This window comes from Miniopterus schreibersii, assembly GCF_964146895.1.
Source record: "Miniopterus schreibersii genome assembly, chromosome: 14".
Classification (NCBI taxonomy): Eukaryota; Metazoa; Chordata; class Mammalia; order Chiroptera; family Miniopteridae; genus Miniopterus; species Miniopterus schreibersii.
Genome location: NC_138114.1, coordinates 51,300,083 through 51,327,854, shown reverse-complemented (window position 1 = coordinate 51,327,854; position 27,772 = coordinate 51,300,083). Strand labels below are relative to the sequence as shown.

Genomic DNA, 27,772 nt, shown 5'->3' with positions numbered 1-27,772 from the left:
GCAGATTTGCATTGCGGAACATGGCGCACAGATGAGTAAAGGGCGCACAGGTGAGTAAAGGGCACACAGGTGAGTAAAGGACACTTTATTGGTCACTTTGGGGAGTGGAAACCGGGAGGGGTGAGGGGTTAGGAGAGCGCTGACTTGGCTCTGCCCACATGCTTATGCCCCGAAGGGGACTCAAGTGCTTCAGTGTCCTGCCCCGATTCTCACCCTCCGAACTTATACTTTCAAGTGCTGGCTGTGCTAACAGGATTCCACCGAGTGGCAGCCTCTCCCTGTGACCCTGGACGAGCTGAGAGCACCCTCTCCCCAACACCTTGAACTCGGCTTTGAGAGCTGCCAGGGTGGGCACCTCCTCCTCACCACCCTCCGGGCCTCCCAGCCTGGCGTGGGATCCCCCACAGGGCGGAAACTGGCTGGGGTTCTCATAGACCATGGTTTTTCCTATGCCTTCCAGTAGGTGGAGCGGGAGGTGGGAACACACTCGCGCCCCAGGCAGGCAGCCACGCTGGGCTGGGACAGAGCGCGGGCCCTGAGGCCAGGCCAGGCGCGCTCAGCACTCCCTGCGTGGACAGCGCCAGTTCCACCCGGCCCCGGAGGCTGGGGGGGGCTGGGGGAGGCGGGGTGAGGGCGAGGCCCAGGTCCGCCTAGTCCACACGCAGCGCCCAGACCCCGCAGCAGGAGCCTTCGGGACCGACCACCGTCCCTTCTCTGCTCCCACCATGGCCACAAGCCCGCCACAGGAGCCCGCGCAGCCTCTGCCCGCGCGCCTGGGCACGCGGGGCGCAGGCAGCCCTCGGTCCTGGCTCAAGCCCGGCCGGGTCTGCTGCGTGGAGGACGCCCTTGGGAACAAGACGCTGCAGCTGGAAGCGCTGGGTGGCGGCTGCCGGGGCCCTTGGGCCGGAGAGCTCTGCAGCGGGCCACGCGGCGACGGGGAGGGGCCCGGGGAGCCGGGAGAGGACAGTGGGGAGGCCGCAGCAGGGGTGCCAGAGCAGCCCTAGGGCGCCCAGGCCGCGGCCCACGGCAGGTAGTGGCCGCAGGGCGGAGGCTGCGGGAGGCAGGGCCAGTGGGAGGGGCTGTGGGTCCCGCACAGCTAGAGAAGCCCCGCACCCCCGTGGGAAAGCCACGCGGGCGTGGGCGGAGGGCGCATCCTCCCCCCAACCCCTTCAGCTCCTCCCAGCGGACCGGTGAGCAGAGGCGGGGCCTCCCGCCACCTGACTGGTTGACTCAGGGTCTGGGGCGCCCCACCCCCAACCCCCAGGCTCCTTCCAGGGTCTCCGTTTCTGGCTCACTGGTTCTGGGCCTCTGGTCGGTCCTGGGCTCTGGGTAGCTGTCTCTTCCTCTGTGTCTCTCTCCGTCTCGCTGTCTCTATCTTTCTGTGTGTCTTTCCAGCCTGTCCCCTCCCTCCTGCTCCCAAACTTCGTGCGCCGGTCTTGGAGCAGCCTCGCGGGGAGGTGTCCCCTCCGCCTGATCCCGGGGCCAGTGTGCAGCCCCGCGCTCCGGCCCAGGCCCGGGCTATCCTCGAATGAGCTCGGCTTTGGCCAGAGACACCTTCCTGGACAGAGTCCGGCTGCCGGAGCGCCGGGGCCAGAGCTCGAGGTTGGGATCCATCCAACACCAGGAGGCCTTGGGTGTCTCAGGTCACCAAGCAATTGGCGGCGGGCCCTTGGGTGGCCTGGCAAGACGTTGGCTGACCTCTCCCACCCTCCTTAGGGGCTCAGACTTCAAACAGACGCGGACAAGCATCTGTTGCCACCCTCTCCCCCTCTGCACCGTGCGCGTCGGGCGGGCGGGCCTGCAGCCAACAGGGGGCCCGGGACCCGGTAGCGGAGGAGGAGGGAGGGAGCGGAGCTCCTCAGGGGCGTGGCCTGAGGCTAGGGGCGTGGCCTGAGGTCGGGGCGGGGCCTGAGGCTGGGGGCGGGGCCGGGAACCGGAGCGGCGGGCCTGGAGCGCTTTACTCGGACACCCGGCGCCCCCACGTCCACGCCGGGCTCTGCGCGTCCCCCCGCCCGGCTCAAGCGGCCCCCGCCCGGGACCCCCAGCCGGACCCGCCCGAGTAGGAGAATGTCCTTCCAAGGCAAGAAGAGCATCCCCCGGATCACGGTGAGCCCCGCTCCCCCACACCCTCTGCCCACCGCCCGGGAGGGGCTTCGCCCCCAGACCCCGGGGTGGACCTTCCCACCCCCGGCCAGCCCCCTGGTCTCCGTGTCCAGCCCCCGCGCAAGCCCCTGTCCGGGCCCTGGCCCTTCCTGCGCCTCCGGGGGCCGGGGGTCTCCGCAAGCGCCGCGCGACCTCCTTACGAGCTGGGCGCTCCGCCCCGGCCCCGCTGGCTTCCCCGGACCTCCTCCGAGTCTGGGGAGGGCGCGGGGCCGGGCCCTGCTCTCCAAGGCGCAGATGCGCCTCCCTCCCCGGGTGGCCGGGCGGCGGGGCGGCGGATTCGGTCTTCGACTCTGCCTCCAGCGGGGGGTGGGACGCGGCCCTTTGTTGGCACCGCCCGCCCGGCCCCGGGCGCGGAGATGCTGCCCCCGCGCAGGAGCCCCCAGGCCGCGCCGCGCCCCGAGCCCTTGTTCTGAGACAAAGCGACTCAGCCCGAACCCCCCTGCGCGGTTCCGGGGTTCGGAGACCCCGGGGGAAGCGAGCTCACTAGTGGCCGAGCGGGCGCCTCCGCGTCCTAGGGGGGCAGAGACCCCCCAACACCCACGCGCTCCGGTGCGGGAGGCAGACAATCGGCCCCGGCTGCTGGGAGACAAAGCCGCGTCCCCGGGCGCCTGGAGCCCGCGGAGGGAGGGAGGCGGGGAGGCGCCTGGGCGCCAGCTGGCCCGCGGCTGGCCGGGGGCTTCCCACCCAACTCTGGACTTGGCTTTGGTCGGACGGCGGTGGGGTCTCTGGGGTTGCCGGCTCACTTCCTGAGACACTCGGGGAGAAAGGAGCCCCCTCCTCCTGATGCGGGAAGCCTGGGGGGGGGACTGTCTGGGAGAGGGGGTAGGAGTGGAGTTGAAGGGGGAGGGGCAGGAAGACCCCTTCCCAGGGGTGGGTCTTGGGAAAGGCTGCTGGTGTAGGGGACCTTTCACCCCATCCTGAGCATCCCACCCCGTCCCAACTGCATTTCCCTCTTGGTTCCAAACCCAGGAAGGTTCCCAGAGTCTGAGTCCAAATACATGCAAACTGGGGCGGGGGACGGGGGGGTGGAGCAGGGGACTCAGAGCACAAGTCTCTTCCTAACTGAGGGGTGATATGTGAATTTCATATCACTTTTACAGAGCAAGAAATATTTTTTAGCCAATTAAAATGAAAGACTATTCTTAGCTCTGGGCTTTATGGGGAGGGGGGCTGCCTTTGGCTGGGACAGAGTTTGTCAGCCCTTTTGTAGATTAAGGTGGTGGTTTTACCTTTAATCAATTATGCACAAGCACTTAGGTGTCAGTAAGAACAGAGTAAACTAATGAGGCTCATAAGTAATGAATTATTTACCGTCTTGGTAAGCTCTTAGCTCTCACTGACCGCAGCCCATGGCTTGTCCTCTTGGCATCAGGCTGCTGGTGTGTAAGGAGCCAGAGGCCCTGGCTGGAGCCCTGGCCTGGCCTCCCGGTGGGCACCGAGGTCAGACCTCCCCTGAAGTGTAGCCGTCTTTCCCACCCACCACGGGGGCCTGAGGAAAAGTGCTGCAGGCTTGGACCCCATCCCATCAGTCTACACTCTGCTTCTCTGCCACTCTCCCTGAGGTCAGACCGTCACCCCGAGGGCCACCACCCCACACTTTCTCCTGCCGTTTGGTGGGATGCTTAGAAGGGTTTATGGCTGCCAAGCACTGAATCAGCCCCTGCCCAGTGTCCCAGCTTCCTGCTGTGGGGTGGACCCACGGAGAGCTGGCCTCAGCTCTCGCTCCCTGACGCTTTGTTCATCCACTTGGGATGCCTCCAGGCAGCACCAGCACCTGTGGTCACCCCAGTGCCTTCCTGGCCCTTCACCCATGGCCTCTCCCATCAGCAGCCTCTCTAGGGTCCATCTCTCTTCCTGGTCCACGGCCCCTCCTCTCACTTGGACAGCCTCAAAAGCCACCCAAGCGATGGTCCTGTTTCCACTGGTTAAACACCAGGATCTACATTCTGTGCAGAGCCAACGTGATCTCTTTAAAACATCCACCAGACCATGCTTAAACCCTGCTGAAGGCCCCCCAGTGGCAGCCCAGCACCCCCCCACCAACCCTGGGCCTCTCACTCTTCTCAGAAGTTTCCAGCCCCCCCCCCCTTCCTCTCCTGTTTTATATTAACTCAAGCCCTTTCCAGCTGCAGGGCCTTTGCATGGACTGCGGGGCCTCCAGTTTCAGCCCCTCAGACAGGCCCTTCCCCCTCCCGAAGCAGCCATACCTCCTCCCCCACCATCCATCATGTCATCCCCTTTGTCCTCTTGTGATTGTCACAGTCTGATGGCCTCTCCAGTGATTTCTCTGAGGCAGTGGGGGGAGGGGAGGGGACTCAAAGCGGAGGGCAGACCTTCCCACCCCGCCCGGGGCAGACTGGTGGGACTTTGCTCACCTCTGACCCCAGCCTGGGTATTGAATTAGGTGATAAACTTGAAGATGTAAATATAAAGCCAGTTCCCCATTCATCCTTGTACCTTTGTGGGGAGGGCAGACTGCTGGCCAGTGGGGGGGGGGAGACTGTGGCTGCCTGGGGGGGGGGCCTCTTAGAATAAGGGGGGCCTGAGGGGCCAGTGCGGGTGGGGAGCTGTCGGAGAGGCTGTGCTGGGGCTGCTGTGGAGGGGCCTGTGGGGGGCTCTGCGGAGTAGGAGGGCCTGGGCTGGCGCAGGGCCCTTAGGAGTGGGTAGGGCTGCCACTGCCTATAGCTGCCTCTGTCCCACCCTCTTGGATGGTAAATGGCTTTTCTGTTGGGTTTTACGTGTACAGATTGTGCCCGAATGTTGCAGTAGTAAATCCAGAGTGAAACATTGTACCAAAGATGTTGGGTAACTCGGTTTGGAGAAAACTTACCCCTTTTTTTTTTGTTTGGAATAGAGTGACCGCCTTCTGATCAAAGGTGGGAAGGTGGTGAACGATGACCAGTCCTTCTACGCGGATTTGTACGTGGAAGACGGTTTGATAAAGTAAGTTTCTGCCAAAAGGGCCTTCACAAGTCACAGTGTGCACACTGGCTGCATGTTACCCAGGGCAAACGTCTAGTCTTGTGAGATCCACGTCAGTGTCTTTTCCGAAACCTCACTCCCTGCAAGCAGCTCTGGCCCAGGCCTTGAGCGACAGGGCTCTTGCCAGTTAGTCCTAAAGCCTCAGAAAACAGGCCCGTGGCGTCCACATTTCTTGCACCCTCACAGCCTTGGAACGATTCAGGGCTCACAGCAGGTGCTTCATAAATACTTACTGACCATACCTATTAGCTTCTCCAGCCACTAGTCACTGAAGGGCAAGTGGACACCTCAGAGGACACCACGAGGGCCGTGACGTGCACACAGGGCTGGGTTCTCTGTCAGCCGTTTTGGCCATTTCACAGGCTGTCTCGCTCCCTGACCGTCTCCAGGACTCCAGTCGAGCCTTGGCCGTGTGGCCTCTTCCTCAAGGACAGGAGCCCAAACCCCAGCTCCTCCCTGCTCCCCCGCGTTGCCGGGGAGCCCGTTCATGTTCCGACCCGGGCTCTTTCTGACGTCTCTCTCTGTTGCTTTCAGACAAATTGGAGAAAACCTCATTGTTCCTGGGGGCATCAGAACCATCGACGCCCATGGCCTGTTGGTCCTTCCAGGGGGAGTTGACGTCCACACGAGGCTGCAGATGCCTGTCCTGGGCATGACTCCGGCTGATGACTTCTGCCAGGGCACCAAGGCCGCCCTTGCGGGAGGGACCACCATGATACGTGAGTGTCCGCAGGGCGGGCGGCGTCCGTCCCCCCCTCAGTGCTCTGGCCAGGTGTATGTGTTGCGGGAAGCGTTCTGTGCGGTGGGTCTTTTCTCAGTTCCATGTCCCCTCTACCCTATCCCGATGGCCGGAGCCCTGGGGCACCGTCCCTTGTCATCCCTCCTTCTCATGCTGGTCCCTTGCCTGGCCAGCTCTGGGGCGCTCCCGGGATTCCTTGGGAGCAAATGGATGCGGGCCCGGTTACTTATTTCCTGGGAAGCCAGCGGCCGGCCAGGGACCAGGTTTGGAAAACTCAGATGCTTTGGACAAGCAAAGGGCTGTGTCACCTGAAATGTAAGACACGCTTGCTCCTGAACCTCATGCCGCTGAAGCTTGGGTTGCAGCAAGCACCTGCCTGTGCCAAGAAGAGTTAAAGACGGACGCTGTGCTTTTAGAAAAACGATGACAAGAACTTACTGTTACCCTGTCAACCACCACCAGGGGCACCATTTCTTTAAGCTGGCTCTGTGCCAGGCACGAGCACCGTCCCGATGGGCTTCAGCTCCCGTGCTATCCTCATAAACCCCTCTGAGCTGGGGGGAGGAGCCCATGTGACAGCTTGCACGGTGAACCTGCTCTCAGCAAGCTCAGGAGCCAGAACGAGACAGCAGGCCCGGCCCCTCCTCTCACAGCCTTGAATGCCGAGTACAGACGTGCCTGCCAGAGACCAGGTCTCACAGACCAGGTTGAACCCTGGCTCCACTGGGTTCTAGCTTCGTGACCTCAGGTGACAGCCGGCTTGTACAAGTCTCACTTTCCCAATCCATAAGGCAGGTGGAGGAAGAGGCGAGCTTGTGAGCATAGGTGTCGTGTTGTGCCCGGCGCACGGGGAATGCTCAGTGACTGCCGTGACTGCTGCCACCAGGAAAGACCGCACTGAGGGCTGTGGGCTACTTCACCAGTGACATTTAGCCACTGTCAAAATCATGGCTTGGTTTGGTTTACTCAACTACGAAGTGAAAAAAACCTTTGGTGGCCCATCTTTTAGTTGGACTCAGAAGACTGGTCATTTCAGGCCATTGCTCATGTCGGTCACTGGTGGCCCCTGCTGGCCGGGACACCTTCGTGGCTGATGTCACCTGCTCATGCCAATGCCGAGGCATCAGACAAGCTGTGAAGTGTCCCCGTGAGGAAGGAGAGATCTTGCAGGCTGGGGCTGACTTCTGTCGAGCCATCTGCTTCCTCTACCTGCCAGCACCAGGCTGGAGCTGTGACTGGCCCGTGGGAGGGGCAGGCACCCACTCCCCCAGGGTCCTGGCTTCTCCATCTGAGCTGTGGAAGCAGAGGGGCCCACATGGGTATGCTGGAGGAAGGCACTGCACCTCCCTGTACCCCCGGGGTGTGTGCCTTCCGTTGGCCACCATGTTCCCAGCTCTTTCCCTCACCCAGGGGAGGCTGTGAGCAGGGTTTGGGTCTTGGATTCGAGGTTGGCGGGGGAGGCGGTGTGACAGTGCCGTGGCTGCGTGCACTCCCAGGTTCCCCAGGGGATGGGCGGGATGGGTGGCACTGATGAAGGTGTGTGCGGTCTGGAAAGCCCAAGGGAAGCCATCCCCACCCGCTGTTCTGGGCAGGCTTCTAGGTCCAGCGCTGTAGGCTTCCTGACCTCCAGGTGCTCCTGTGTTAGAGGTTAAGACCCTTAGCTTCCGCTCGTGCTCTTGGGCTGTGATGTGTGCATCGGAGAGGGGGGTGGGTTGAACCTGGACTTTGTCTCTCAGCTCAGAGAGAGGCTGAGGAGGTAGGACCGATGCCTCTCTGGACAAAACTGATGGGCAGGTTTACAGCAGGGTCAGCCCCCAGTTAAGGTGCCTGTGGCCTCTCCTCTGTTCCTGATCTCTTGGTAATGTGACCTCCTTGGAGGTCAAGGTCGTTCTGGTTTCTGGGTTGGGGGCTCGGCTGACTGCATTGTCCCCGCAGTGGACCACGTGTTCCCTGACGTGGGTGTGAGCCTGCTGGCGGCCTACGAGCAGTGGCGGGAGCGCGCGGATGCCGGGGCATGCTGCGACTACTCCCTGCATGTGGACATCCCCCGCTGGCACGAGAGCATCAGGGAGGAGCTGGAGGCCCTGGTCAAGGACAAGGGTGAGCGGCCCGCAGGACTGAGGGTGGCTGCCAGCATGCAGACAGGCGCCTGGGCTTCCCTGGTCTCGGTGGGAAGCCCCTTCCCTGGCCCCACTGTGCTGGACTCTGCATTCGTCTGACCCCAGGGCAGGTAGCCAGGAGTTGGGGAAAGTTGGACAAGGGTCACTCGAGGGTCTGTTCTACTTCCAAAGGATCCAGATCAAGGGTCCTCTGCCTCCCGGGCCTGAGGGACATGTCCTGTAGCTGTCCTGTCACCTCAGTTCCCTTGCCTCTTGGTCGTGGGTGGAGGAAAAACCATCACCCTATTGCTGCCTGTGCTGATGACAGGCCAGTCCGTCATCAAGGGTTACATTTTTTTTTTATTAAAAGTCCTAAAGCTAAAACCACATCAAGGTTTCATAGTGGATTTGACAAAAATTAAATGAAGTTAAGGAGGGGGGGAGGAGGTCCTGAGGGGGGTTGTGGGGTTTCACCTGCATTTGCTGCTGGGTCCTTGATCCCAGCGCGTGAGGTGCAGGTAAGGGGAGCTGGGCAGGCTCTGTCCTTTATCACCACTTGTTGGTAGGTGTATGTGGGACTGGTGCCAAGTGCCACTGTGCCAGCTGGGAGATGGCCATGGGAGAGGGCCACCTGCCCCGGCCCCTCTGGAGATGAGGGAGCAGGGGAGACCCCCAGGCATCACCCCTGGCAGCCGAGCGTCTCACCTGTCCCTGCATCTCCTCCAGGTGTGAACTCCTTCCTGGTCTTCATGGCATACAAGGACAGATGCCAGTGCACCGATGGCCAGGTAAGGGCCGGTGCCCAGAGGAGGGGACAGGCAGATGCCTCTGGGGCTGCTGCCAGGAGAGACGCAGCCCCACATGGCTCGTGGACCTCTCCCCCCAGATGTATGAGATCTTCAGCATCATTCGGGACCTGGGAGCCTTGGCCCAAGTGCACGCAGAGAACGGGGACATCGTGGAGGAGGTGCGGGCTGGGCTGCCCGGGGCAAGGCGAGGGGCGAGGGGCGAGGGGCACGGGTGATTCCTGGACCCCAGGATGTGAGCACTTAACCTCACAAACCCCAAGGGAGGGAATACTGACCATATTGAGTAGGTAGTTTGCCCAGGGTCAAAGGTCAAGCAAGCGGGGTGTTAGGGCACCTGGGGGGCTTTTTGCTGCAACAGATTTTCCCATGGTCATCACACTTATCAGAAATTCCCCCAAACCAAGACGTTGCTATGTGGGGGGTGACTGAGATGGGGGGTGCCATGCCTCCTGGCCCCATGGGTGGTGGTCCCCCGGGGAGCTGGCCTTGGTTTTCCTTCTGACCAGAGAGCGCACATGTGGGATCAGTGCCTGCCCTTCAATCTCACCCCAGGTGGCGCTGAGCCCACCTGCCGTCCCCGTAGGTCCTGGAACTGTGAGGTGGGCACCCACGACCTCTGCGCCATGCACTTGGCTTTTTTCTCCTCACGCCTTTGGTGCCCCCTCAGGTGCAGGTGCTGTGGGGCACCTGGGAGGTTCAGGGGCTCCTCTGGACCTGCGGGGTGGTCCACCCACCCGACTGTGCAGAGCCCCCAGTGCACACCCAGCCTGTGGGGTCATCTCAGCCCCATTGTTGGGAGCCCTGGGACTTTGGATGTGTCCCTTGCCCTCTCCGAGCCCCATCCCCTCACCTGTAGTTCAGGGAGCTGCAGTCACTCCTCTCCTGCATTTGAGTCTCTGGTTGGCGATGCTGGGGGCCCAGACTCAGCTCGGGGAGCCCCTGGATGGTGAGCCTCCCACCCTTGCTGAGGCTCCCGGGCTCTGGTGCACCGGGATGGAAACGTGGCACCTTGCTGGTTTCTTCAGGAGCAGAAGCGGTTGCTGGAGCTTGGCATCACCGGCCCCGAGGGCCATGTGCTCAGCCACCCCGAGGAGGTAGGTGCTGTGCCTGCCAAGGGCACCCTGCATTGACCGCACCCCAGATGCCACCTTCCTCTGGGGGTGGGTCTTGGCTGTATGGCCAGGCAGGGCTGTGATCACGCTGTCCAAAGCTGCCCACCACCAGGCACATGTCCGCTGTGACTATTGGTTACCCTCAGCCTGGTGCTTGAGGCTGAGAAGGCCCTGGGAGCTGCACAGGTCAGCCCTAGCCCCAGTCGGGGGTCCTCACCCACCCAGGGGTGCCCCCTGGGCCCAGGATCTGTGTGTGGAGAGGCCCCAGGGCCCTCGAATGGCCTGAGGTACCCATCCCCAGGTGGAAGCAGAGGCTGTGTACCGTGCTGTCACCATCGCCAAGCAGGCCAACTGCCCCCTGTACGTCACCAAAGTGATGAGCAAGAGCGCAGCTGACGTGGTCGCCCGGGCCAAGCGCAGGGGTGAGTGCCGGGCCTGGGCCCCAGTGCGACCCCAGGGTCTGGCGGGGCTCAGGGGTCATGCTCTCGGCTTCCTGGGAGCTTGGCTGGCTTCACGGAGGCTCAGCATGGGACACATGTGACTGAGAAGCAGGCTGCCACGCAGCCTGGCCTCCTTGTCAGGGGGCCCGGGGGGTGGCCATGTGGCCTGCAGGAGATGCAGGGCCAGTCGCTGTGTGGCTGGAGGGGCGAGTCTCCCATCTTGTTGGAGCACAGCTGGTCACCAGGGGGCCTTAACATAAAAAGTGGGGCCTGTTGGCCTTGCAATGAGTGACAACTGTGCTGTGGGGGGTGGGGAGGGAGCCTGATTTTATGTGCAACAGAACCTTGCCCAGCTGACCACCCAGAGCCCCACATTACTGTTCTCTGGGCACGTCTGTGCTTCCAGGAGTTGAGTGCATATCCTGAGACCTGGGGTGCCCACAGAGCACCCACACAGCTGGAGGCAGGGGGGTACATAAGAAGAACTTGTGTCTGTGCAGACAGGCAGGGGGTGGGCAGGGAGTTTATGGGGTCTCACTCCAGCCGGTGGCCCAGTGGAGTGCCCAGCAGGCCTGACCTCCAGCAGCAGTGTGAGGGGACAAGCTGTGCAGGGTTGGGAAATGGGGGGCAGTGCGGTGCCCAGGCCTCCACCCTGCTTGGGTCCTGGGGGACGTGCAGGCTGGTGGGTGCCTCTCACGGGCCTCAATGCAGGGGTGGTCGTGTTCGGGGAGCCCATCACCGCCAGCCTGGGCACTGACGGCTCACATTACTGGAGCAAGAACTGGGCAAAAGCCGCGGCCTTCGTCACTTCCCCCCCCATCAACCCGGACCCCACCACTGCAGACCACCTCACCTCCCTGCTGTCCAGGTAAGGAGCTGCTCAGGTCGCCCCAGGTTGGTCTGTGTGCTGCACGCTGGGCATGACCTCGGCCTGCTGGCAGCTCCAGGACTTGCCCGCACAAACCCTGGGCCTCGCCTCCCATCAGAGCGTCCACCGTCATTGCCCTGCCCATCCCCACACTGAGGCACCAGCGCCGCCCACACAGACAACCTCTGGCCCTGCGGGTGCGCTGGCCTGCGTGGGGGTGAAGCTGAGTTGCCTTGGCTGACTCAGGAAGGCCAGGCCCCTCTGGGTTCCCCTGACCCGCTTGTTCCCAGCGGGGACCTCCAGGTGACCGGCAGTGCCCACTGCACCTTCACCACTGCCCAGAAGGCTGTCGGCAAAGACAACTTCACCCTCATTCCTGAGGGCACCAACGGGGCGGAGGAGCGCCTGTCGGTGGTCTGGGAGAAGTGCGTGGTGAGTCCGAGGGCCTGGGCGCCGTCCCCACAACCTGGAGCCGGCTGCTTGGGATCTGCTGGTTCATCAGAGCGGGAAGCACTTAATCAGGAAACATCTTGTGGAATAGAGTCAAGTGTGTGGGCCCCAGTGGATCCACCCCTCAGCCCTGCGTCCAGGGCTCCCCCGGGAGAAGACCCCATCAGCCAGGCCCTCCCCTCCGATTTTCACGTCGCATCTGTACAGACAGCTGAGGGCGAGCAGGGCCCCTTCCCGATGGCATTACCCTCTGCAGTGCTAGTCACACAGGTGCCTGTGAGCTCAGGCTTCCACCTCACTCAGAAAGCCCTCTGTCCCTGTAACCCCCAAGCTCAGCCCTTCTCTGGGCCAAGGCCCAGATCCCAGCTCCCCTCGCAGCCCTGCTTCCCCAGGCCCCTGGCCACTCAGGGAAACGGTCACGTTCCTCAGGAGACACAGACGTGGAAACTTCTCCATTTATTTACACACAAAGTGAGCACAGAGACCAGGCTTTGGGCACAGGAAGGGCGAGACCAGATGGCTGGCGGAGATGGATCCAATTCACATGCCCTGGGAGTGCGGGCCCGGTGCTGCCCACTGTCTGGGGGGTGGGGCACGGTCCCCATGAAGCTCCGGACTTATCAGTTCACCTTCTTGCTTCCCAGGCCTCAGGGAAAATGGACGAGAATGAGTTTGTTGCCGTGACCAGTACAAATGCAGCCAAAATCTTCAATTTTTACCCAAGGAAGGGGCGAGTGGCTGTGGGCTCCGATGCCGACCTGGTTATATGGAACCCTAAGGCCACGAAAATCATCTCTGCCAAGAGCCACAACCTGGTGAGAGAAGCCAGGTCCCCGAGTCAGGGTCAGGTTGGGGTTGGGGCCTGGCAGCCTTCCGGGGGGCTCCAGGATGGCCCTCTGGGGCAGCTCTGCCCATCTCAGTGGGGACATGTGGCCGGGACATCTGTCTAGAGATTGCGGCAGTGTCACGTGCCTGCCGACCTTGGCAAGTTACATAGTGCAGGCTCACCCCCATGCCCTTTGTCCTTCTAAGAAACAAGACTCAAGGACAGACATGGGAGGTGGCAGCCAGTTCCTGCTGGTTCTGGCCCAGCCGAGTTGACTGCATCCCATCAGAGGTCAAACATGGGCCCACAGCCCCTGGGGACGCTGGCAGCCCGAGGGGTGTCTTGGGGGTTGTGCTGGACCCTCGGCCCTGTCTCCCCAGAATGTCGAGTACAACATTTTTGAGGGTGTCGAGTGCCGAGGAGCCCCCGCGGTGGTCATCAGCCAGGGCAGGGTGGTCCTGGAGGACGGGCACCTGTTCGTCACTCCGGGCGCCGGGCGCTTCATTCCTCGGAAGACGTTCCCCGACTTCGTCTACAAGAGGATCAAAGCTCGCAACCGGGTAAGGCCCAAGCTGACGTGCAAGGGTCAAGTCCTTGGGCCCTCCGCTCGCTCCCGATCAGCCCTGCCCCCCGCCTGGCAGTCGGGAAAGCAAACAGGCCTGCTCCGGGGCTGGGTTCCCGGGGGTGGCTCTGAGCATTTATTTTCCAAGTGACCCATGACTGTGTAAAGCCCGGAGAGAGGGAAATAAAGTCATGAGTGGCACCTCCCCAAGTAAAGCACTGTTACCTCGAAAGCAGGGACCCTCCCAGGTTTCTCCGTGAGCAGATGTGCACATCGGTAACTAGGGCGTGAAGCTTCCACGGCTCCTGTGAACTTGGTCATCACGAGCACTTTTCCTAGCCTTTACCTTCTCTTCCCACGACCCCGTGTCTGCTGAGTGGGCCAGGTCCCACGTGGCATGCGGTGGTTCCTGTGTGCATATGCACGCACACGCGTGCACACAGGCACACTGGAAGGATGTCTGAACTGAGAATGAGCTGCCTGGGGGCCGTCCCTTGGGGTGGGGGTGACATCTGCTCTAACTCAAGCTGTCAGGGCCCTGCAGCTGCTCCTGGGACCTGACCTTGACCTCAGAACACCGCCCCTCCTCCAAGTGAGTCAAGAGGCAGTGTCCCAGCCACAAGCTAGGTGTCCCCATCACTCTTGCACACCAAGCAGTGGAGTCTGGGGTATAGTTTGTGAGATGCAGACCCAGCCTCATGTACAGCCAGGCACACAGAGATGACATCTGAGGCTCAGACAGGTGATGGGCTCCCAGTCATATACCTGGGGCGATGGGATGGGGGCTGGACTCAGGCTTGAGTCTTTGTGACCCGACACCCCACAGTGGCTCTGTCTGGCCCTGTGCCTCTTGCCTGAGAGGAACCCCCAGGGCAGGATCTCATCGGCAGTCTCCCAGGGCTGGGCTCAGGCCCTGCAGTCATGGGTCTAAGCCACGCATCCTGGGGGAGGCGCCAGCCAAAGCACAAGCACATCTGAAAGTTTTATGTCAATCCATGGTCCAGTCGTCCATCGTGGTGGCTACTGGGAAATTCCTCTGACTTTGGGGGTCATTTTCAGGGGGACCCAGGGCCTCCGTCTCAGGGCTTCCTATGGGCCAGAGTGGGGGCTGTGCTGGGGCCACAGGGTGATGGGTACTGAGGAGGCAGAGACTATGTTGGGGCTGGTTTCCAATTCCAAACAGCAGCCTCCTCTATGGGGCTGCCCTTGTCTGAGCAGAGCTCCTGCAGCTCGGCACGGCCACCGGCCTCAGGGGAGAGAAGTGTGTGTGCACACCTGTGTGTAAGTAGGAGGGAGGGGAAGGAGGCAGGTGTCCGTGCATGCAGGTGGACACTCCATTGGCAGGGAGCCCCAGAGCTCCAGAGCCCAGTGAGGGGGACCCACAGAGCAGAGTGGTCAGGCTCTCGGCAGGAACCCCCTTCCCTCTAGCTGTCGGTGGCTCAGCCCCCTCACGCCCGGCTCCCTTGACCCGCAGCTGGCGGAGATCCACGGTGTGCCCCGAGGCCTCTATGATGGGCCGGTCCATGAGGTGATGGTGCCAGCCAAGCCTGGGGGCGGCAGCCAGGCCCGCGCATCCTGCCCAGGGAAGATCTCAGTGCCACCTGTTCGAAACCTGCACCAGTCGGGGTTCAGCTTGTCTGGTGAGTTGAGCCTCGCTGGTGGGTGAAGACCATTGCCCTGAGAGGGACCCAGGAGTGTGAGGCCCACCGAGGAAGCCCCTTCCTGCCCCAGTATGTGCCCCGGAGCTGTCACTCTGAGCCCACAGTGAGCAAGGGATGCCCAGCCTCTGTGGAACCTGAATACCATGTGGGAGTCCAGCTGCTCCAGCCCATCACAGCCCCGCCACCATATGTGAAGCACGGGAAGAAAGGGGTCTTCTGGGACATGCTGGGATGCTGCCAACTCACGCCTCTGGTCAGGGTGCCTTCCAGCATGCTGTGTGGCAGAGCCTTCCAGAAGCACTGAGCCCCAGGTTCTCCCTGCAAGCCAGAGCCAGACCTCCCCCTTTCCAGCCCTTGAATGGGGCTTGCCTGCCCCTTGATGTCTTGTCTCATGCTCCCTCTTGGGGAGGTGATGGCAGTCCCTGCTCACCCCCTGGGGACATAGGGCCAGGGGAAGGTCCCTTTTGAAATCTGTATTATCTTAAAAGCTGGGGACAGGCTTCTTGGGGGGACTGTGTGCAGGGTGGCCTGAGACCCACTAGAGGGACTAGGCAAACTGGCCTATGCTCCAGACAGGCTTCCCAGAGGGTCGACCTTGACCTCCACTCTCGTGCCTACAGTAAACCCTGGCCTTACTGTCCTATGCATCCAAGGCCTTGCTGACAGGAGCACCTGCCTGGTCACCTGATCTCCCCACCATGGCCATCTGGGGATTGTCAGGGACCCTTGATGTAGGTGGGGCTCTGCAATCCTGGCTTTTTGATGGGGCCCCATCTAGGACCCCTCCCCACCCTCATGCCACGCCTTTTCTGCAGGATCTCAGGCAGACGACCACATTGCCAGACGCACAGCCCAGAAGATCATGGCGCCCCCTGGGGGACGTTCCAACATCACCTCGCTGTCCTAGAAGTCACCGCTCAGGGTGTGGTCAAGCTGGTGGGCGCACGGTGTGGGGACCGCTCACCCTGTTAGTTTTCCCTTTGTTGAACTGACTTTGAAAGGTGCTTCCCTTCCCCTCCCCAGAAACTCCTTTGGAGGAGCGCAGGTCCCGTGACCAGGGCTGAATCTGGGGAGGTGTCCCTGCCAGGGGCGGCTCAGGTTGCCTGGGCCTGGGGGCTAGGTGCCTCATGAGGGCAGGGCTGCGGGGAACCCTGGGGCCTCACCACGCACAGGCTAAGGGGCTGGGGCGTGCCCCCTCCTGTGTGCTCGCCGCCCCTCGATGCCCCGGCTGCCGCCTGCCTCCCTGTGGAGTGCAGCCTGTGCCCAGGCGCCCGGCCTCCAGCCCGCCCCAGCCCGTCCCCGCAAGGGAGCAGCGCCCGTGAGCTGAGGCCGCCGGGGCTGCTGGACTTCAGGGACCAGTTGGGAACTGAGCGCGGTGCGTTTGTAGACTCTTCCAAGGACCAAACCTCCGCCTTTGTAGTCGCCCATCTTCAGGGGAATTTTAGGACCTTTAGCTAGGATGCCCTCCTTGTTACTAACTGTGCATCCCAGTAGTTTATTAGAGCAGCAGTTTTGTGCGGTGAGGACCACTGTAGCCAGGACTCTGCATGCCACCACAGCCCAGACCACTGTCACCAGTCTGATGGGGACTGGCTCAATTAAAGGCGTCTGGGTTGGAAGCTACCCCAACTTCTCTGCCCCCTGCACCGTCCCCCAATGAGTGGGTTATGCGCCAACCCCCTGGGACTCTCTTGCTGGCCCTCAGCCTGGCATTGTGCCAGCTGTGGAGCTGGACCTCAGGATCACCCACAGGGACAACACTGCTCAGCCTGGGCTGGGAAGGGACATCGCTGGGTCTGAGTGGTGGGGACAGACTCCCCTCAGGAAACGGGGCCTGGGAACCATGCTCCTGAGCCCAAGCCTGCAGGTCAGGGACAGCCAGAGGGTCAGAGGAACAAGATTGGACTGGGAGGACCTCTATCCACATTATGACCAGACAGGCCCAAGCCACAAGCAGAAGGTTGGGGGGAGCTGCATGGCCGTGAGCTCATGCCTCCAGCAAGCAGCCGTCGCCTGACGCCCCCATCCACAGACGCACACAGCCTGGGCCCTGCCCCGGTCAAGGCAGCGCAGCCCAGGGTTTCCATCCAGACCCTGAGGCTAGGATGCCTAAAGCCTTCCAGAAGGAACTGTTGGGCTGGCCTCCTCGCCTCAGCCTCTTTCTCATAAAGATGGTTCTAGTTCTGTACCCCAGCTGTTGAACAGTCGTAGAAGGGGTCTTCTCCCCACCCCCACCCAGAGCAGGATGGTCATGGTCACGGAGAAGACAAGCCAGGAAGGTCAGGTTGGCCCAGGGCAGCTCCATCTGTCCTGCTGGTCCCATCAAGTTCCCGGGGCTTCCTCTGGCTGAGCTATTTGGTCAGTGCAGCCTCCAAGCTGATTCCTGGGGCTCCACTGAGGCTGATGTCCACTGCACCGTGTCCCCCTTCCCACTACACTGTGTCCCCTGCCCCAGTGAGAGCCTGGGCAATCATGGAGCCAGACACACCCTCATCCCTGCCACCTACAAGGGGAAACAGGTTTGCTGTCCCTTGGGGTCTCAGAAACGCACACAGGTTTACACATTTATACAAAACCCCAGACCTCCCTCCCCCTTCTTGCCTCTGACATCACCAGGTCACTTCCACCTCTGGATTCTGGCTTTCTGGGGTGACTGGGCCCAGGTCTCCCAGGTGGGCACACGAGCGGTGTGAACAGCAATCCCCGCACCCCAGTAGGGGGTGGCAAGACTCTGCCCTGTGCGCCAACACCTCCGCCTGGCTCAGCCGGCTCCTCAGGATGGAGGGTCACAGTCCTTGTCCTTCCACAGCCTCGCCCACTGCCCAGCAGGCGCCACCTCTGCCACAGCCGTATGGCTCCAGGGTGGAGACAGGCACCCACCCCAGAGTGGGGGGACTGGGGCGCAGAGGGCTCTGCCCTGCCCAAGCCTCCCAACCCCTGGACAAACGCTCCCTGTGAACCGCAGGACCACTCAGCAGGCACAGAACATGGAAAATACTGACTCTGAATATTGTAATTCTTAGAGGTGAAAATATACAGAAACACCGCAGAAAGTGCCAGAACAGTTTGTATTTATAAAACATCCTCGCCTTCCCACCCACAATCCTCCCCCTTGATGTACAAGAACTGTGGACCCTGGGCCACCCTCAAGCTCCGGGTAGCAGGCTCACAGATGGCAGGCAGCCGATGGCAGGGCCGGGCGACCAGGCCTATGTACAGCCAAGAGGCGGTGAGAGGCGAGAGCGCCTGTCCCACCGCGCGGCCTGGCCTCTGTGACCTCCCAGTGAGTGGGTCAGGCGGCCACCAGGACCATCAGGTAGTGATCAGAGCATCCCAGGTGGTCCTGCACTCCTGGTCCACCACTCGGCTGCACTGACAGCCTCTTGTCACCATGTCCCTCCAAGAGCCCAATGGCAGCTCGGTGGTTTGGCTGGAAATGGGCCAAGGCAACAGCACTCCGCCAGCCTGGGCCTGTGCTTGGACGAACGAGCGGGGCTGCTCAGTGGGAACGCTGACACTTGGCCTCCTCCCGGTCGCCCTGTCCCTCCTGCGGACTTGAGTTCCCAGTGCAGCCTGAGTTACCCCTCAGGGCAGCGGGCTCCTAGCTGCTCCCCGCTGAGGGGCAGATGGAGCCGCACCCGGGCAGGGCCGGGCTCGCCGCCTCACCGTCGGCCAAGGCCTCACCATCCACGGGCAGGGCCTCGGGCGTGGGCAGGGCCTCCCTCGCCAGGTCCTGGCTCCTCTTCAGCCTGGTGGGGAAGCACAGGGAGGGCTTCGTGCAGCCTCACCAGCAGCCCAGGGCCAGCTGTCTGAGCACTCCAGAATGTGTCCCTGGTTCAGGGGTCCCCGAATGCGCACCAGGTGCCAGGGAATCTCCTGGACAGGCTGACCCGGTAGGGAGCTGATGGCTGTGGGGCAGTTCACAGGCCAGGTGGGTTGGGGGCACTCAGCCCAGCAGTACTCTCTGACTATGGGCCGTGGGGCTGGGAGCAGCAGGGCTGGTGGGTCTCAGTTCATTTCCAACCAGAAGCTAAAAGGAGGCCTCATTTAAGTGTAAGTTCTGGGATCAACAATTTCGGGCTTTTCAAAGAGCTTGGCCAAGTCCCATTCTTACCCAGGCCTCTAACCTCCAGGATGGTGGTCAGTGTCCTACACCAGTGCCCACATGTCACCCTGGTCACTGAAGTAGCTCAGAGCACTGAACAATCCTGCTCACCTTCCTGGCCAGAGCTGAGAGCCACTTCCTCCAGGAAGCCCTCTGTGCCTCATCCTGCCACTCCTTCTCCTGGGCCAGCTGTTTGTGGCCTACTGTATTTCCCTGCCAGCCAGCTATGGCCTTTCTGCCCCACAGTCCCTGGCACTCAGGAAATGTTTGCTGAATGAGTGAATGACTGACTGAGGGAGGCAGCTGATGTGCAGAAGCCGTGCAGGAGCCACCGGCCCTCATTTGGGAAGTCCACTGAGTGTCTGTCTCCCAGGAGATTCTGGCCATTGACCCCAGTTTAGGACTGAAAGTTCTAGAGGAGTCCCTCCTGCATGGACCTCCCCCACCCCCACCCAGGGCCAATGCTTGGACCTCCCAGGAGGATGGGGCCAGGCTTCCCAGGCCCACTGATGCCTTGTGGCTGCTAGGCTCAAGACTTGTGTGGCCAAGAAAACCCTGGCCCATTTCCCCAAACTCCTCTCTGCCCCCATCACCCCCCTCGCCCCCCCAACACACACACACATATACACACTCACTTTTCTCTGTTAAAAATCACAAAGTCTTGCTGGATCGCATCAAGGCAGTCCTGAAGGTAGTCATTCTCCTGTTAGAATAAATACTGGATGTCATCAGGTTCCCTCACATCCCCTCAGGTGGGGTCCCTTCCACCCTGGTCTGCTTGTCTTGTGGTCTGTCCCTGTGGCTTTCATCCAAAGTCTGAACTATGCCCCTAGGCAGCCAGAGCACCTGGGAATTTGCACCTCCCACATGACTCTTAGCCAGCAACCGAAGGATTTTCTGTACAGAAGCCCAGCTCCCTGTCTCAGGTGGATGCTGACATGGAAGGCAGTATCCATGTGACCAGACTTAGTGGGAGACCACACCTGGCTTGGCTCCCTCCCCTCGCCCACTTCCTACCGGGTTCTCCAGGCCACTTATCACTTGTGCACAGAATCCCATCCCAGGGTCTGCTTCGGGAGAACCTGCGCTAAGACGGTTGTCACAAGGGCTGCCCCAAGAAGCAGAGCCTCAGGACAGGACCTGAGTTGGGTCCCACACTGGCCAGATAAACAAGGAACCCATCACTGGTGCCACGTTGAATGTGAGTTGGGAGGGTTCCAGGGAAAGGGCATGCTGGCCACCCCAGCAGCTCTGGCATTGGGGACAGATGGGGAAGTAGTCATATGGACGTGGGTCTGCTTGGTCATTGCTGGGCACTGGGGATGCATGAACAAGCGACAGCCGTGGGTCACTGTGAGAGCAGCATGATTTCAGAGAAGGCTGGACCACCAGGCCTGGGAAGTCCTGCACCACAGCCGAGGCCCTGATAGGGAAGGCCCTGGGCTCAGGCACCTGGGAGGAGCTGGCTCAGTGGGTGCACCTGCATTAGGGGTCCACCCCTGCAGGAGAAGGGCAGCAACCCCCCCCGCCCCCGGGGCTGCAACCACGCAGGGGCCTTGGAAGACAGTCTTCGCCCCTCAGGATGTGCCTCTGCCTCCCCTCCGAGCTTCAGAACAACAGCCGGTCACTGGCAGCATGGCGGAGGGGGAGGTTTTGAGCCTGCGGGGCTGAGATGCTGGGCGTGGCTGGGAGGCTGTGGATGGGGGTGGGGCACAGGCCATACGCTGGACAAGGAGACTTGGGGTCTAGTTCCCTGGGAAGAGCCTGGGAGTCGGTTCTCATTCCACTCAAAGAAGGAAGTGAGAGGCTCAGAAAGGAAGTGAGGGGCTCAGTGGGGAAGTGAGGGGCTCAGAGAGGAAGTGAGGGGCTCAGTGGGGAAGTGAGGGGCTCAGAGAGGAAGTGAGGGGCTCAGAGAAGCTGCAGGACTCGGGAGCAGATGGGGCTGGGGTGGAAAAGGTGGGAGGAAGGTCGCAGGACTTTGGAGGACCATCTGCAGGATGTTCAAGGTGGAGACTTGCCCGGGTCTGTCGGGATGCTGTGACGCAGTGGAGAGGACCCCGACTCCCCAAGCCCCGCACTCACAGACTGGGGACTGTCCCTGCTGCTGTCCCGGGACCTGTTCTTGGCCAGCCGCTTCTTCTTCTTGTGCAGTGGCCTGGACTCCAGGATCATCTCCTCCAGCTCGAAGGTGGGGTCGCAGTGCAGGCGACCTTTCTGTGAAGAGACAGGGAGGTGAGCTCATCCGGTGCCACCCTGGAGCCCCTGCCCAGGCCGGCCGTCCTGCAGGCTTACGTTGGGCACAAAACCTGGCTCCACCTTCTTCTTGCTCAGGTCGTCCCACAGCACATTGGCCAGTGACGGGGTCACCTTCATGTCCTGGAGGCTGGAGACACGGTGCTTGGGGTTCACAGTGAGGAGCTGGAACAAGGCCCATGTCAGATGGTGCCCGGCCCGAAGCCCTGGGGGACCAGGCCCAGCACTCGCTGGGGGAAGAGCCTGCCCAGGCCAGGGCACCCGGGCAGGTCTCACCAGAAGACCCAAGGTTTGGAAATTCAGGGTCTCAAGGGTCAGGCAAGCCACCTGGGCAGCGCGGTAATGTGGCCAAGGCCAAGGACATGTGGCGCCTGCAGGGATGTTCTGCTGAGATTCGCCAGCAGGTGGCGGCCTGGGCCTGGCTAACTGAAGGGCAGCCGGGAGACAGTAACTACCGCCATCCCAGTCCCATGAGGTTGGGGGGGGGGGGGCGGTGGTGGCCATACTAGGCTTCATCAGGCCTGGGGCTTGGCACAAGGATCATCCCCACTCCCCACCTGAGCTTCTTGGGGCCAAGGTCCCACCTGTCAACCACCTGGGCAGGTTATGGGAAGAGTTCTGTGGGGCAAAAGCTGGGTGAACAGGCTCCATTAGGGACCCAGAGAGGCCTCTGGCTGCCTGGCTACAACTCCAGGGTCAAAAGTCTCCACACCACACACCCTTGGGACAGGAGGCTCAGCTCAGCCCATGTACCTGGTGGCCCTGCGCTCTGGGAGGGGCTCACCTTCCGCAGCAGGGCCACCATTTCCTTGGACCAGGAGGGGACGTACTGGACACTCACAGTGCTGAACAGCTGCACCAGGGACTCCATGGCGTCGCTCGAGTGGATGTCGTAGGGCCTCTGGGCAAAGGAGGCGGCGCTGTACCAGTGCCTCACAGGTGACCTGGAGCACCCGGCAGCGCCCACCCCGACGCAGGCACAGCCTGAGCACTGCCCCTCCCAGGAACAGCCAGAGGAGAAGCAGGTGCCTGCGCCAGGCCACATCTCCACCACGGAACTGACCAGAAGAGGCCACTGATCAGGCCCAGAAGGAAGCACATCCAGCCCCAGGGCCTGGCCAGGTGGGTGGGCCCTGGAGGGCTGGGAGGGGCTGCCTCCCTCCGGGGAAGCACATCTCCTACCAGGGGGCGGGGAAGGGCAGTTCCAGGCCCAATTCCCGGAGGCCAGTGCACAGGCCCCCCCACCGGCCGGAAACCCCAGCGACTCCCCTCCCGTACTCGCTCAGGCATTGTGCACCCACCCAGAGAGCATGGGTGGCTAAAAGCTGTGTCCTCGCTGATGGAAAGAGAGCACAGGTGTCCCTGAGCACCTGGGGTGGGGCAGCCGAGTCCCTCCCAGGGCACCTGGGCCACCCCTGGGGGTGAGGGTGCAGGCAGCTTGAGGTCTGGGGCTGAGCCTGCAGGCTGAGGAGCTTCATACCCATCCACGCAGCAGCTCGTAGGCCATCACCCCCACCGACCACCAGTCCACCTCGAAGGAGTAGCCGGTCCCACCGTTGACGAAAGACTGGAAGATCTCCGGAGCTTTCCAGAAAGGGAAGGAGATGCTGAGCATCTCTGACCCGTGGGCCCCAGCACTGGCACCTTAAGATGGAGACTGAGACCAGGCTGCCACCAGAGCTGACCTAGAGGCCACCCTCAGCTGTCATCCTTCCCCACAGACCACCAGGTCCCACAGCCTGGTCACTTAGTAGGTCACTTCGTCTTCTGCACCAGTCAGACACAGCTGTTGTGTACACTGACTGCTGTGTGCCCGTAGGGAAGTGACCTGCCCCACCAGCCACAGCCGACTGGGAGGCGGTGGGCTGGCAGGTGGGCGCGGGGCCACGCTCACCCATGTACGGCTTGGTCCCGGCTAGCGCGGTCGCCCTCTCCCCGTCCTTTATAATGGTGGCGATGTTGAAGTCGGTCAGGTGCGCGTGTCCTGCGAGGAGAGAGCACGGCGAGGCTGTCCAAAGGGCCAGAGATGCGTCCTGAGGACAGGGGTGCTCCTGCCCTCGCTGGCCTCAAGCTCCTGCTCACCTTGCTCATCCAGCAGAATGTTGTCGGGCTTGACGTCTCTGCAGAAAGAGCAGAAAGTGGGGAGAAATCCTTCCTGCTCCTGCCTGTAACCCCTGGCAGGGCTGGGGGCTCCCCTGAGGGACCTCCAGCCAGCAGAGGCCCAAGAGGCGCAAGATAGTAAGACTCGAGGGCCTAAAGCCCCCTCCCCACCTGGCAACATTCAGACAGAGCCGGGCAGACCGGCCATCCTGGTCCTTGGGAGGCCGTCTCCAGCCCCACCTTCTGGACCAGACAGCAGGGAAAAGCCCGTCCCTGGACACAGAGGGAGCCAAGGCCCCTAGAGGACAGAAGCAGGACCTGGGAGCCCTGACTCCCCAGGCACACCCTCTCCCAGAGCCCTGAGCTACACAGAACTGTGGGCTGGGGCCTTGGCAGACCTGACCTCCAGGCACTTACTAAATGTTTGCTGTCTGAATCGTGACCAGGGTCCCCCCGGGCAGAAGTGCTGAAATCACAGCTGTTTGACTTTATAATAAACCACATAGTGGGGGTTTTCTTTTTTGTCCTGTGAATGCAGTTTCATCTCCTCAATTTCATCTGCTTTAAGCTAATGTTAACATTAGTTTGAATTCCCCAGAGACATGGCAGATGGACAAATGGGATCCTGCAGTTAAGCAGACCAGGTGAATGCCACCCCGATGCAGCCAGGCCCCGGAATCCAGGGATCCAAGGGCTCTGTGTGCCCAGCCCAGCTGGGGCTGCTGGGGTAGGATCCACCCCCAGGTGGACATCAGAGATGCAGCTGTGGGGCTGGCCTTGGAGCCACACCTGGGGGCAGGCCTGCGGGCAAGTGTGGGGCGGGCAGAGCAGAAAGGAGCTGTCAGGGTCTTCTGGAGGGTGGCACCCTGCCGGCGGAGTGTCCCTGCACACACCTGTGGATGATATGCTGGCTGCGCAGGTAGTCGAGGGCCAGCGCCATCTCGCAGATGTACAGCCTCACGGTGTCCTCGGAGAACTGGACATTCTGCTGCAGGTGGTAGCGCAGGTCCCCGCCCAGCAGCAGGTCCACCACCATAAACATGTCCTCTTCGTCCTGGAAGGAGTACCTGAGGGCGCGGGGGGAGGACCCGGCACATGCATGGCTGGGGGTCATCCCCCAACCCACCCGCACTCCATAGGAGCAGGGTCCCCTCTCTCCAGCTCTGTGAGCAGCCGGGCTGCCCAGGGCCCTCAGGAACCATGCCCCATCTGTGAACACATTAGGGAGCACAGACCCCCCCAAGAAGAGGCTGTTGGGGGATTCAGGAGCACTCCCAGGGAAGGAGGGTGACTCCCTGTGGCCTGCAGGTCCCCACCTCCTGGGGCTGGTTTTGGGGCTCATTTTGTGGAAGAAACTCAGTCAGGCCCCCAAACTCTCCCCCATTGACTTTTTGCCAGAAACTCCATGGGTCACAGGCCTCCTTTGTGGGAGAGCCTAGGCTTCTGGGAGGGTGCAGTGGACACCTGGGAAAGGGGACAGTGAGTGGACGGGAAGAGGACAGGGGCTGGGTGCCAGGTGTCCCAGGGTCAGGCGAGCAGGGAGCAGTGGGAGGCACCCAGGGCAGGAGAGGGGCAGGTCCAGGGGCGTCTGCTGCGGGGCGCAGGGCGGGCTCACCAGAGGTTCACCAGGAAGACGTGCTCAATCTCCTGCAGGATCTCCAGCTCCCGGAACACGTTGCGGACCTCATCCCGCTCGATGCACTGCTGCTTGCTCATGTACTTCATGGCGTACATCTTCTCCGTGTCTCGCTTCTGCACGATGCACACCTGGAGGCCACAGGGCGCGTCAGCATGGCCACCCCAGCTCCCATTCCAGCCGCCACAGGCTTGACTTCGAAGTGACTGGATGTAAATCTTTGGAGGGACACGTCTCCTGTACACAGGCACCTTCCTAGCGCAGGCAAGACCCAGCCCAGAGCATGGCGGTCAGGCGCCCATAGGCCTGCACTGGTGCCAACGCCCCACATCAGCCAGGACCTGGGCTGCACAGCCAGCTGTGTACCCCATTCAAGTGGCAGAGAGACCTCATAAGGACAGGTAACCCAGAGCCATTTCTAAGGGTCTCCATAGCCTTCAGTCTCCAAGTCTTCAAGGCGCAGGGGCCAGGAGAGGTGGAAGATTCTGGAACTCGAGGTCCCAGGTGCCTCACCCAAAGGCAGGAGGCCTGGAACTGACTGGACATCTCAGTGGGCATCACTGTCTCCAGCCAAACCTGCTGGATCTGACTCTTTGGTGAAACCCGCCTCCCCTTGCCTAGCAGAGCGTCCTGGGAAACAAAGGTACTTTCATCCGAAGAGTTCATCAGTGTTATTTATAATGAGACTTCCCAACAACCTTAACATCCAGCAACCTGGCCCCTCAAACGCCCTGCCTTACCTTGCCGAAGCTGCCCTTCCCGATGGCCCGCAGGATCTGGAAGTGGTCAAAGTTCACTGTAGAAAAAACAGAGGGACACCAGGTGAGGTGACAAGAAGGCCCAGTGCTCCAGCCCCCAGTGGAGCTGCACCGACGTCCCCCCACCGCTGTAGGGAGCCCCCTGCAGAGCCCAGTTCACCCCCATCGACAGACAGAATGACATGAGTGGAGCCCTCAGCTTCAGTCCCAGGTGTCCAGGGGACCCCCATGAAGGTTACCCCCAACCAACAAAGACCCACAAATAGGAGAATAGGAGGTACTGGGACTCTCAGGGCCACCCAGAACCTCGAAGGCAGGGCTCCCACCCTCCTGCCGAGTCTCTTGTGGGGGGGGATTATTTGCCCTGAGGGGTCACTGGATGTTCTTGAGGGGATCCTGCCCCTGCCTCATGATTAATCGCTGGAAACCGCCTCTCCAAGGGGTGGTCCACAGGGCCTGTGAGAAACAGCATGAGTTCTTATTTCTGTTGCCTTTTTGGACAGAATTGGACAATGAGCCCCTCCCGGAGAAAGGGGTCCTTGGAAATTACTGCCTTCCAATGAGCCCAGGAAGAGGGGCCTGCACAGCCCACAGGACCCACCCCTCTGCCTTGGCTCAGGCCCCCCGCTTTGCACAGATGCCTGAGGTCAGCCTCCAGCCAGAGCCACGGCTGACCTTCGGGGGTGAAGTGGCTCTGCAGGGCTGCCGCATTCTTAAGCGTGACTTCTGCTGTATAACGCTGCAGGTGCACGCTCCCCTGTGTTGGACACCTCCAAAATTGCAGGGTAGGTGAAAGGAAATGGTAATTCAACCCAATGGTCTCCCCCCCTCCCCCAAGATCCCTGTATCTCTGCCAGGAGCCAGGAGCTGCGGGAAGCCTGTCAGTCTGTGTGTCCCACCCGCAGGAAGATGGCACAGCCCGAGCTCAGCCTCCGTGGACCCTGCTGCTGCGCGGCCTCCTGGGTGCTGCCACAGGCTCCCCTTGGTGCACATAAATATTTAAAACCAGCAGTTTAAGAATAATTATTCTTTCAGGAGGCTTTTATTTTGCAGAGTTGGAAGCACAGTGTTGAAATGAAAATAGGTCATCCTAATGCAGCCGACTGACAATGGGTTTTCTTTCCCCAGGGTTGACACACACAAACCGTCCCCACTGCCTGGCCTTGCAGAGCCCAGGCCACATCCTTCCAAGGCCACATCCTTCCAAGGCCTGCTGCTTATTCTGGGTCACTGAACTGAGCCCCGAGATCCCGGAACCACCTCCTCACGACTTGTCTGAGCGCTCAGCCCAAAGCCCAGACAGAGCCCCCAAGGGGACATCTAATGATGTTCTGGATTGTGTCACCCAATCCCAGCAGCCAGCTCCCAGGAAAAGCCAGGGAGCAATTTCCAGGTGCTGTCAAGGCTCCCATGGCCTCCGTCCCAGGGAGGCTGATGCAGACCCTTCCTGGTTTCCTGGAGACCATGCCGTGAACGGTCCTATTGTGACACAGGAGCCCTGGCCCTGTCGCATTTGGCTCTACGTGGACTGCGTCATGGTCCTGCAGGCTCAGGAAGGATGGTTTCAGGCTCAGGTACGAAGGTAGGCTGGAGGGAGCAAGGAGCAGGCGAAGCAGGATGTCTGCAGGACCTCAACGCCGCTGTTACAGTTACCACAAATTTCAGGGAAAATGTCTGTAAGGTTTGAGCACTTTTTCCTGAAAAATAGAGCTACGATGTGCTCTTCCTCGAGCCCTGACCCACTGGAATTCAGCATCCGGGGCTCGGGACAGCTCTGAGCCCCAGGGGTAAAGCCCTGAGCCCCAGGGAGGTTGGGGCAGAGCAGTCTTTTCATAAGCCAGGCTCTTCTCAAAACAGACAAGTTGCCCCCAAGGACAGCAAGAGGGAAGGTGGGCCCTGGGAGAGTAAAAATAGGGCTGCTGCGGAGCCATGAGTCACCGCTATTGTTACTGGTGACACAATGAGGGCTTCCCCCGCAGCCCTGGAGGGCCACCCTGCTCCTGACCTCTCCTCCCAGGTCTTCATGCCTTCGGGGCCTGGGAAGTGGGTGCCCCAGAAAGTCCGCAGGAGCCGAGGGGAAGGTGAGCCGCCCACTGCCACAGGGCAAGCCCTGGGCAAGGCTGGACCCAAACCCACCCGACCTTTCCCACGCAGCCTGCCTCCCCTGGTCATCTAGGGGAGCATCCTGGGGAGAACCCTCCCTTCGTGC

The 27,772-nt window shown here is 61.5% G+C and overlaps 2 protein-coding genes across 3 annotated transcripts in view; one reads left to right on the top strand and one right to left on the bottom strand.

Moving 5' to 3' along the window:
- Positions 1-1,916: 1,916 nt before the first annotated feature.
- On the top strand, positions 1,917-16,334 carry DPYSL4 (dihydropyrimidinase like 4). The gene is made up of 14 exons (XM_081157657.1): positions 1,917-2,106; positions 5,018-5,106; positions 5,680-5,864; positions 7,820-7,984; positions 8,710-8,771; positions 8,870-8,950; positions 9,818-9,886; positions 10,206-10,326; positions 11,056-11,212; positions 11,503-11,644; positions 12,307-12,477; positions 12,869-13,048; positions 14,525-14,690; positions 15,527-16,334. The coding sequence occupies exons 1-14, from the start codon at positions 2,068-2,070 to the stop codon at positions 15,616-15,618; spliced, it is 1,719 nt and encodes a 572-aa protein (XP_081013783.1). The 5' UTR covers positions 1,917-2,067; the 3' UTR covers positions 15,619-16,334.
- Positions 16,335-17,707: 1,373 nt separating this feature from the next.
- Positions 17,708-27,772, bottom strand: part of STK32C (serine/threonine kinase 32C) — a gene marked incomplete at its 5' end in the record, with an annotated part of 33,120 nt that continues 23,055 nt past the window's right edge. Inside the window, 11 exons of one of the 2 annotated variants that reach the window (XM_081157658.1) lie at positions 17,708-18,460; positions 19,452-19,519; positions 20,899-21,030; positions 21,109-21,234; positions 21,854-21,970; positions 22,550-22,653; positions 22,964-23,053; positions 23,152-23,189; positions 24,063-24,236; positions 24,785-24,936; positions 25,546-25,601. In XM_081157658.1, coding sequence (XP_081013784.1) covers positions 18,313-18,460; positions 19,452-19,519; positions 20,899-21,030; positions 21,109-21,234; positions 21,854-21,970; positions 22,550-22,653; positions 22,964-23,053; positions 23,152-23,189; positions 24,063-24,236; positions 24,785-24,936; positions 25,546-25,601 — 1,205 coding nt within the window. In that variant the 3' untranslated portion in view covers positions 17,708-18,312. The remainder of the gene's footprint in view (positions 18,461-19,451; positions 19,520-20,898; positions 21,031-21,108; positions 21,235-21,853; positions 21,971-22,549; positions 22,654-22,963; positions 23,054-23,151; positions 23,190-24,062; positions 24,237-24,784; positions 24,937-25,545; positions 25,602-27,772) is intronic. The other variant, XM_081157659.1, reaches the window with a different exon arrangement.

Excerpts from the sequence above, each read along its gene's own strand:
- DPYSL4 (XM_081157657.1), top strand. The coding sequence starts at position 2,068 with ATGTCCTTCCAAGGCAAGAAGAGCATCCCCCGGATCACG. Across the intron at positions 8,772-8,869 it reads GCCAGTGCACCGATGGCCAG|ATGTATGAGATCTTCAGCAT; the intron begins GTAAGGGCCGGT and ends CTCTCCCCCCAG. Across the intron at positions 10,327-11,055 it reads CGCCCGGGCCAAGCGCAGGG|GGGTGGTCGTGTTCGGGGAG; the intron begins GTGAGTGCCGGG and ends GCCTCAATGCAG.